Source organism: Rhizophagus irregularis, chromosome 9 (assembly GCF_026210795.1).
Source record: "Rhizophagus irregularis chromosome 9, complete sequence".
Classification (NCBI taxonomy): domain Eukaryota; kingdom Fungi; phylum Glomeromycota; class Glomeromycetes; order Glomerales; family Glomeraceae; genus Rhizophagus; species Rhizophagus irregularis.
The window spans coordinates 3,714,785-3,725,750 of record NC_089437.1 but is presented as its reverse complement, the minus strand read 5'-3'; the positions used below and the strand labels follow the sequence as shown (position 1 = coordinate 3,725,750).

General features: G+C 26.4%; 2 protein-coding genes across 2 annotated transcripts; both read right to left on the bottom strand.

The window, feature by feature from the left end:
* Positions 1-355: 355 nt before the first annotated feature.
* OCT59_029875 (uncharacterized protein) lies at positions 356-821 on the bottom strand (the record flags this gene model as incomplete). The annotated part of the gene is made up of 2 exons (XM_066146274.1): positions 356-573; positions 755-821. 2 exons carry the CDS (start codon positions 819-821, stop codon positions 356-358), a joined length of 285 nt encoding a protein of 94 aa, XP_065994936.1.
* A 7,257-nt stretch (positions 822-8,078) lies between these two features.
* OCT59_029874 (uncharacterized protein) lies at positions 8,079-8,775 on the bottom strand (the record flags this gene model as incomplete). The annotated part of the gene is made up of 6 exons (XM_066146273.1): positions 8,079-8,119; positions 8,193-8,246; positions 8,315-8,335; positions 8,411-8,452; positions 8,548-8,559; positions 8,652-8,775. 6 exons carry the CDS (start codon positions 8,773-8,775, stop codon positions 8,079-8,081), a joined length of 294 nt encoding a protein of 97 aa, XP_065994935.1.
* Positions 8,776-10,966: the final 2,191 nt, after the last annotated feature.

The following is a 10,966-nucleotide window of genomic DNA, read 5'->3' as shown; positions in this document are numbered from 1 at the left end:
AGTTTTAAATATAAATGCGCCTTTGCATTTATATTATTTTAAATATTAATTCCTGCTCGCCAATTAACTTAAGGCACTTCAAAAACATCACCCGGTTCTTGTAAAACTGTTAAGTTAGTAATTGTTGTATGGGTCTTGAAAAATATGTAAGCGGCTGACAAAATGCAGTCATTACAATTCCGAAAATTGCCGATGATGAATCAAAATCTGTTTGATCGAGTTTACGCTTCCCTAATTTCTTGAAAGTATGCATCAAATATTAGTTTCACTCTAGACACAACAAATATAAATAATTATTAGCGTTACCTCTTCATGGTATGATGGCTTGGGCTATTTATTCTCTTAAGAATATCTTTCATCTTGGCTTCGTTAACCAGCACTGCAATGTCACCAAATAATCCACAGGGCCATAACCGCGAGAACCATTTAAATTATTTTCTACAAATAATTGTGCCGAACTACCACCTAGCGTGTCAATCCATTCAGAACCGCCGAAGTTCTCTCCTAATGAACCACCTAAGTTACCTCCTGAAATACCACTAAAGGTGTCAGCGGAAGTACCAAAAGGAGTGGCTAACAGAAGGACAGTCGAAAGAAATAAGAAGGTATAGAAACACCAACACCTCCTGTGAAAATACAAAATTGATAACAACTAAACAACAGCTACATCATACTACGCTGGATATTCCCTTCCGATTGTTTTCCGATTTTTTAAATATACACTTTCGTTTATTTTCATTGTATATTTTATTACCGATTGTTGGGAATTCGCTATTTATTTTTCCGTTAACTACTACCAAAAATTGGTGGTAACTGAACATGATGGCGCTTGCAGAACCTTTGATAAATGAGATATTGTCTATTTTGTTTATCAATTCTCAAAATAAATAAAATAAATAATAAACTTCTTCAAAAAAATATTATTATACATTTACCCATTCTCATATTAACATCAATACATCAAATAATATTAAAATTACAAATAACTAGAAATGATGACTATTAAACGCCCTAAAGCGTTCACAATTTAAGTTTTTTTCCAAAGAGAAATTCAATTTATTTTAGTAATTTTCAGTGTACGCGCAGAGTGCACATTATTCATAAATATTTTGCGCATAACCTATGAAGTCATATGCGTTCTTATATAAAATAAAATAATAGTAAGCACATGTACGGACTGCAGAATTTTACTAATTATTATAATTGTGACAAAATTTTATATATCTTGATAATTAGGGTAAATAGTTAAAATAATATGTTACTATCACGTGTGTGTAAAATCATGTGGGAGACAACATTGCTTCGGACAATAATAAGTTGTTCTGAAATTTAAAAATAAACTAAAATTTCTTTAATTTAGTTCATAACTTCATATTATTCCAATATTAAATAATGTATTATCCATCTAATAAATAATGTCAAAGTTTCTTGACCTTTTCTATATAAATAAGAAGATAATTGACAATTTTTGCCTGATCATAATGAAACAACAATATCATATTCATTGCTAAACAAAAGTTGATCCGTGTTTTGTTTCCCATAAAGGTAACATATTCATGGAATTTATAATGAATTTTCTAATAATATAGTAAAATTCACAAATATAACCATACTAAAAATTACATATATATATATAATTTACTAATTTCCTATGATTCTACAGAATTTTTAATTAAATATGGGCAATAATTTATTACAAAAAAGCTATTCATTACTATTCTAATGTTAATGCACTGTATTTTTTAGCATCATAATTGAAAATTGTCACGGGACAGGTTACAAGATAGAATCTAAAAAATTTAATTCTTTACGGTCTTTAATAGAAGTCAAAACAATATTATCAGTTATGGTATTTAGAAAAGTTCTTTTATCATACGCTTAAAGTAAAAAAAAGTTACTGTATAGTCTTGATTGGACTAACCGAAAATTAGTTAACCAATCATACATTGACCCATAACAAAAACTCATTGTTTTTCTAAGATGGCCTACAATTATAAAAATATGTATACATATATTCTACATTTTTATTTTTTTATCAGTTATTTCAAATATCTGAAAATAATATTATGGTAACTCATCTCTATTAAAGAAAGCTAAATCTTTGATAAACCTCAGAAAGTTTTTGAAGAATGTTATAAAAGGAGAATACTTTGATTTTTTATTTATTAATTATAACTATAAGATGAATACAAATTTCAAAGAGACCAGCCAGAGAACTTGATGAATAACATGTACCAGAAATTGTAATTATTTTTTATTTACTTTTTTTTAACTGTTGTTAGTTTTATTAACTTTGGATGGTTTTAAGTTTAACATACTTCCAGGTTTCAAAAATGTATTAAATGATGAAAGTTGGATTATAAAATTCTGTAAGGATCTTTTTTTTTCTTGTCTGATTAACAATATAAGTTATATTTTATCTTTGTATATTTGAAACATATTAATGTTACTTATACTAAATATTTCCAATAATAGCAAAAATTGAAATGAACATTGCAAAGACCATAAAAAATAGTGCATTATCATGTTCTTTAGTTATGGAGGCATAAGAATATACAGTATCATTTAATAGTCAGGCCTTTTTCATATCAAAAAGACAAATCCAACAATATTCTAGAACAGGTGGCAAATAGATTGGTATCATTATGAGATCCTTACAGTTAATGTAAAATATGAAGCAATTCTTACACATTCTTGAGACATTAAAATCTTATGGTTGATAATAATAAGCATGATTCAATTTAGGTTGTGATGTCATATTTACTTGACCTTATTAGACCCATTATAGTAGAAGGTGGCGTCATAATAGAAGACATTTAGGATCTCAGAGATAATTTTTATATTATTATATTTTTAATTTTTATATTTTTTATATTTTTATATTATTATATTTTTATATTAGAGAAAAAAAAATATTATTAAAACAAATATGGCAAACAAAAAAGATATGATCATTCCCCAGAAATCAGTGAAACTGATGACAAAAATCCTCATAAATGTAAGATCAATATTTACGATCTGATATCACAGGAAAACAAGTTACATTGATATTAATAATATTTCAATTGAGATTGGGGAAAATAAACTAACGAATAAAAGAATATATCATGGCTATTTACAATCACATGATGACCGGAAGAAGCCATTTCGAGTTTTGGGAGAGAACGGCAAGGAGGATATGCAAAGATTTAGGTTTTCGTTACTCTGCTTGACAATGCGAGCAGAGGTTCTGAAATTTGGTTTAGAATTTTAATGTTAGTATGTCCGGAATGTGACCAAAAGTTTAATGCATTTTATTATTTTTAAGCATAAAGTAGTTGAAATTCAATGCAAATTGTAAATATGAATTCAGATTAATTGAATGGATTAAATATTCAAATCTTGAAAATGTTGAATTTGTTGCTAATGGTGGGTTGGAAAGTGTACATAATTCTGTTTAATATATAGCTTGTTAGAAGATATCATAAAAATTATTTCGATCTAATGAAGATCTCTGGGCTATCCATTGTTATGATACGTTTTTTGTTTTTTATATAAACCCTTTTATCATTAGGATAAGCAATACTTTAAAATCTGGGGTATCGGACGTACACGCCATCATTTTATGATCGGTGATTTCCATGATGAGCTGTCAGACGAATTTTGGTACAAATGGGTAATTATTCAATTAATTAATTTTTTATTTAACCAATATATTTATTTGTATTATCTATTTTTTAGGTCGGTACCAGGCAGCTCATCGAAGAAATAACGCTGATAGATGTAGAAATGAAAATATTATTTAACAGTCATTAAAAATTATGATTAATAATGATCTTTCATGATCAGACTTGTGTTCAATATATGGACAAGAAACACTAAGAGACATCATAAACAAACAGAACATGAAGAAGCCTACAACTTGTGATCATCTCAGAAAAACTTCAGAGCATCCAATTTATATCTTACTAGGAAATATACCAAATTGGCAGTGAAATAAGCCTTATGTTAAAGTGCTTATTGGTTATTTACCAAAATTGAAAGCAAAAGATAGCATTACAAGGAAGAGTCAAACAACCAAAGTTCAAAAATTATAATCAGAAAATTATGTATTTTTAAGCACTCTAAGATGGAGCGACCGTGAGGTGCCAAGCTCTAAAATTGTGGAAAATCTAAAATTAAAGAAGTCGACAAAATGCAAACAGAAAATGCAAGACTCCAGTGTGAAAATAACTAATTATTTGATGAGAATTGCTTCTTAACCCAAATCAACACGACTTTCGCAAATGAAAAATGATGAATTACGCTGACAATTTTGTAGTTAACCATTTTTTTATGATGATATGATACAAAAGTGAGATATGTCTGCAATTTTTCTATGACAGTAATGTCCACATGAAATGAGTATTAATGCTGCACGGATTTCCTTTCGTTAGAACTTTAATTATGTTGTGTGTGATAATGTTTCAGAGGAAGATGTACAAGCTTACGCCTGATTTGCTTTTTGACAAATCCATAAAAAAAATTTTTTTTCATTTGACATTTAAAAAAAAGTAAAATTTCAAACAATCATAAAGTATAAGCTGTATTATTAGCTAAGAAGTTTTGTGCGAAATGGATTACTTTTGTTTAAAAATGTAATATTATATATAAAAAAGATCTCTAACTGCCACAAAAATGTCAATTGAATCTTTATTAACAAAGAAAGATCAAATGTTGCAAGATATTTGAGTTCCTGTAACTTACGATAAAGAAACACAAATTGACAAGAAATATTGGTAATCTTGGTTTAATATTTCTATTTTGACCTAAGTTGACGTTAATCGAGTAATTAACCGGTTAACCGGTTAAGATATATCTCAAAATTCGATAAATTATCTAAATCATAATTCTGATAAATTCTGATCAAAGATTTGAAATTTCGGTCACGTGAACTCCAAACTCGAATTTTTAATAAATGAATTAATGACTACAACTAAACATATGAGTGCTCTATTTCCTGTATTACCTCTCAGTTTCGTCTATATATCAAAAACAACTAAATATATGAGCAAAAACAAATAGAGCAAAAAAAAAAATTAATATTTCTTCAATATTAATCAATTTGGTCAGGTTCAATTTGTTTAGTAATAAAGGCAGGTCTTAATATGTAACCAAAATAATTTAATCATCAATCCGAAACAAATGTCTGATCTAACCTTCAGAAGATAAATTGCATATCATTCGGAATTTTCTAAGTGCCATTATATTACTAAATTCATTAAATTCATTAAAATTTTGGATTGGTATCGACTCGATCCAATTTTACTAATTTGGATCGAGGAGTTCTATCCAATCCAAAAAAATTCTATATTTAGAATTTTGTAAATGAAATATTTATATTTTAATATGAACAATGACAGTTTTAATAGATATTAGTGACTAATGCAAAATTATCTACAGTTTTAATGACCAACATCCAGCATGCATACGAAGGTTTTCATTGTCAAACATGCAGATCTACATTATTATTGTGTTTTGTGAAATATTGCTTATTCGTACACAACATGCATTAATCGGAAAAACCTCATAGTGTGGAAATAATGAAACAATACATGAGGATATAATCATTGATAAATTGTGAACAAAAGCAAAAAATTTTTTTATCAAATTATTTTAGTGTATTCTCTAAATAAATGTCGGACATCTTGAAATACGTTCCGATAGGTACCCCTATTTACTTAACGATACTAATTAACTCGTTTAGTCTTTTACGATGCGGAAAACCAATTCTACTATACTTGTATATTATTATACTTTTATTTATTTTTAATTATTTAAAGTATAATTAATAGCCGTATTTCGTAGTTTTTTAAAGAATTGCTGCATATATTTCGAGCAAATACGCAATTATTTCATATTCAAAAAGACGTGTTCTGTGAAATACTGCTTACTCGTACACAACATGCATTGCAACGGTCAAATCGGAAAAACTTCCTCATAATGTGGAGAATAATGAAACAGATATAATCATTAATAAATGTGAATCACAAAAGCAAAAATTTTTATTAAATTATTCCATTTATTTCTTAGTGTATTCTTAAATAAATGTCGGACATTTTGAAATACGTTCCGATAGGTGCTCCTATTTACTCAACGATACTAATTAACTCGTTTAGTCTTTACAATGCGGAAAACAATTCTATTATACTGTTATACTTTTATTTATTTTTAATTATTTAAAATCTAATTAATAGCCATATTTCGTAGTTTTTTAAAGAATTGCTGCATATATTTCGAGCAAATACTCAATTATTTCATATTCAAAAGACGTGTTTTATGAAATACTGCTTACTCGTACACAACATGCATTGCAACGGTCAAATCGAAAAAACTTCCTCATAATGTAGAGAATAATGAAACAGATATAATCATTAATAAATGTGAATCACAAAAGCAAAATTTTTATCAAATTATTCCATTTATTTCTTAGTGTATTCTTAAATAAATGTCGGACATTTTGAAATACGTTCCGATAGGTGCTGCTATTTACTCAACGATACTAATTAACTCGTTTAGTCTTTTACAATGCGGAAAACAATTCTATTATACTGTATATTATTATACTTTTATTTATTTTTAATTATTTAAAGTATAATTAATAGCCGTATTTCGTAGTTTTTAAAGAATTGCTGTATATATTTCGAGCAAATACGCAATTATCTCGTATTCAAAAAGACGGTTTCATTATCTGTATATTATTATTAGTCATCAGATTAACGCAAATAAATGTCTATTGTTTAAAAATAGATTCCATTAACTATTCATACTAAAACAGCTAACAAAGATTTTCTAAATATCGAATACGTTGCTGTTTTGACGAATTCGAATCCACTTCGATGTACTTTTAACATAAATCATATGAACAAATTAAATTTAATGCGGAAAAACAAATCCATAATTTGTAAGTTTATATATTCGAGAAATGATGCTGCGCATGGTTCAATATTAATATAAAAGCAGCCACAATTTGGCCAAGGTCCCAAGGGATCCCATATGCTAATAATAAAATTAAGTTTTTAATTATGATTATGATATATATATATATATAAGATGGTTAGTTAAATTCAAAACCTCAATAATTATCTATTTTGCTGTTTTGTATTAATTAACTCTTCGCTTCATAATTTTTCAGTAAAATTTTCGATTCTCGTGTCGCATAATTTTTCGATATCGTTATACGTATTTTCGAAATTGTACGTATTTTCGAAAGCTCCGTTTTATATGGTGATTTACCTTATGTAGCCTCATTATACTCAAGCCGCAAATGGCGAAAATAATGATGATACTACATTATTTTTCTTCGTTTTTTTTTTATTTTCTTTACATTATCTTTTACTATTTTTATCTGGTATTATATTTCTTTTCTTCGTTTAAGGGAAATTTTTAAATCGAAAAATTCCCAATATAAAAATTTTTGTTGTTTGTCGTATTTTTATTTATAATCGCATAAAAAAATATCACATAATTTATATTATGTCGTGTGTTCATGCGAGAATCACTTTAGGTAATTCACATAGACTCCGTTCTATTTAATGATTTTCGTTAACATGAAATTAGCATATTTTCGTGTTTGAACGTTTTTAAATAACATTTTATTATAATACCATTCTTATAAATGATAATGTTTGAGTAAATGATGGTTATAAAAAAGTTGAAATTTAGTTTCAATTAAAATTTCCTTTCTCATTTAAATTTATTTACTAAAAGATGATGTGAAAAATAAAAGTTAATAAATGTTGCTCCGACTCGTTTGTGCATAATTTCGTCCAAAGGCATCATAATGCCGCTCAAAATCGCATAATGCGAACCAGGCGCTTATTTTCGAAATCTCCAATTTATTAAATTTTCTTGTAGATTAATTTTGATTTTTTTTATTTGTTTGATACACCTTAACACAAAAAGATAATTCATTATTGAAAATCAATAAATAATATGATAGTTAAACGTAAAAAAAATTCGGTAAAATAAAATCTAGAAATCTAGTTAATTAAGTATTACAGTGGAACTGATAAATTAATTAATATTATTTTCGTACGATTAGTATAATATTTGATTTCTTATTTGAACTTATTAAATATTACAGATAATTTTTTGCTTCCTATATTTATTAACAAATAAAAAAACAATTAGTAATTATTTAAAATACTTTAGGGTTAATAATAAATATTTACCTTCAAAAATATTACTTAATTTTGATATTTTCTTATTACTTGGTTTGAAATAAACTATTAAAAAAATTGTTAATTTGTTATTATACGCAAAAAGTTGATATATTTTTTAATCATGTTATTACCTGATTTTTTAAAATCATCAACTAGTAGTTGGAAGAAAAGAAATTGATTAATAAATAATATATAATAATAATTAGAAAGATTGTAATAATACTTACTGTTATTAGGTATACTAAAATTACAAGGTTTGCTAAGTAATACTTTTAAAATTTTATTAAAAGATAGATATTAAAGATATTAATAACTTATATAATTCAATCAATCAAATATTAGAATATACAAAATATTATATTACCTTCTTGTTCTTCTATATTATTTAAACAAATTTTAATATTCGATTTTTAAATTAAAAATTTTGTAAATATATATAAAAAAAATTATACAATCAAACAAACATACCTTCTATTCCATTTCTCGGTTCGGGCAAATTTTCAAATTTATAAACTTTGCTTGTAAATAATCTACTACTTGTCGTATAATTAGTCGCGATGCTAGTCTTTTTATCAATTTCTGTTAATATCATATTAATATTACTATTATTATTAAATTCATTTTTAATTTCCTTTATTTTATTCTTAAGATCACTAATTTTAGGTCTTTTTGTAGGATCAGCATCCCAACATTGTTTTATTAATTCTTTATATTCTAAAGGAGTTCCCGGTATTATTTTTGGTCTCTCTCCATTTATTATTTTCACTGCAAGATCCCAATCATGGTCAAGATCAACAAAAGGCGACCTTCCAGATGAAATTTCCCACATAAGTATACCAATACTATAAATATCAGATGCGAAAGTGGTTTCTTTTCCGGAAATAACTTCTGGTGCTATGTAAGGTAGGTTTCCATATGTACTATCTAATGGCTTATCAGCAGGTCCACAAAATCCCAAATCGCCAATATAAAACTTTTGATCAAATTGTGAAAATAATATATTACCAGAATGTATATCTCTATGAACCGCTAACTCTTTATGAATTCTGGAAAGTGCATATATTATATCATCAGCAATTTGAATCCGTTCTTTCCATCTAAGTTTATCATGATTTTTTTCTAAATATTTTCTTAAATCTAAATCCATTTTATTCATTACAAGCATATAATTTCCATCTGATGGATCTTTTGTTAATCCAAAACATTGTACAATCTCCCCATATTTATTACTTATAGTTAAATGAGATTTACCCTATAAAAAAATTAAAAAATAAAGATATTATTAATTAAATAATTTTTTCAAAGTAATTTTTTAATAATTTAATTAATTATATACCTCATCAAACCAACTCCTATTAGCACTTTCAATATTTTCTAATTTTTTAAGTATTACTTTATGAGATCCAAATCTTTTTAATTGTTTTTCTTTAGAATTCCATTCAACATAATATCCATCAACCCAATCCGCTGTATAAATTTTAGAACAACCGCCTTTAGTTAAATATTTAATATTTTGAAACCTATCATATGAGATCCATTCTATTATCTTATCCGGCTTAAGCGTTTCCATTTGACATTTTCGTATTAAATCATCAACGTCATCATTTCCGGATTTCCAATTTGAAAATTTTGATTTTAAATAATTTCGAATACAATGTTCACAATATAATGTAGCTAAACAATCTAAAAGACAATTTTCACAATTTCTTTTTGTACCATTATTTAAAAAAATCTTATAATAATCAAAATCATTATTTAATAATTTTATTGCTCTTAATTTTTCATTTTCCGTAAGTATTTCATCATCGAGAATAGTTTGTTGTAAAAAATTATATTGTTCATCTATATTATAATGAATTTTATAATTTATTAATGCATATGCTTTATTATATGCGTTATGAACTAATTCTTCACGAATAATATCCATAATGAAAAAATAATTTTAATCCGGTCAAAAATTTTTTTTTTTTAAAAAAAAAACGGTTGAGTGTGATTTTATATGGTTTTTTTTCGTGGTACAACGATGTTATTTCATCATTGTTTACGAATGTACAAATGTACACTTAGTTACCTATTTTTACAATTTTTGTCCGACATTCATATCATTCATGTAATGAATCACAAAAAACACCCTTTTTGTGACATGTCGCATATTTTCCCCTATATCTCTTTCATCATTTAGTCAGCCAGAAAATTTTTATTGGTTAACGGTTAAATTAATTAAATTGACCAAGTATTCTATTTTTATAAACATCACAATTATGACGATTATGGAAATACATACATTTAAGAACAAATTATAAATACTCTCTTTCTTATTTTACCTTAAAATTCAAATCGTTTTGTAAAAAAGAACAAAATTTTAAATTATTTTTCTATGACATCGTTCTCTACAAAAATCTTGGTCGCACGCAATAAATTTACGGCTTAAAATACAATCGACCGCACCAATTGAAAAACTTTTTTCTTTCTTAAATAATTGACTTCAATAAAACGCATTCTCTATCGATTTTTTCTACTCATTTATCAAATTCTTGAATTAATTCGTCTAATCGATAGTTGGACTATATAAATTTTCGAAACGTTGGCAGTTGGCTTTCAACTGCGGCCAATGAATTTTCGATAAATTACTACTAGTATAGATTAAGTAAGGATTGGCGTTTGGATTTTTGGCCATTTTGACTACCGAATATTTCTACGATCGAAGTAGTTTGATAAGCTGTATATCGCAATGACGTACGTTTCCCAAATTATACATTCCCTTCGTTGGCCAACCATTCTAC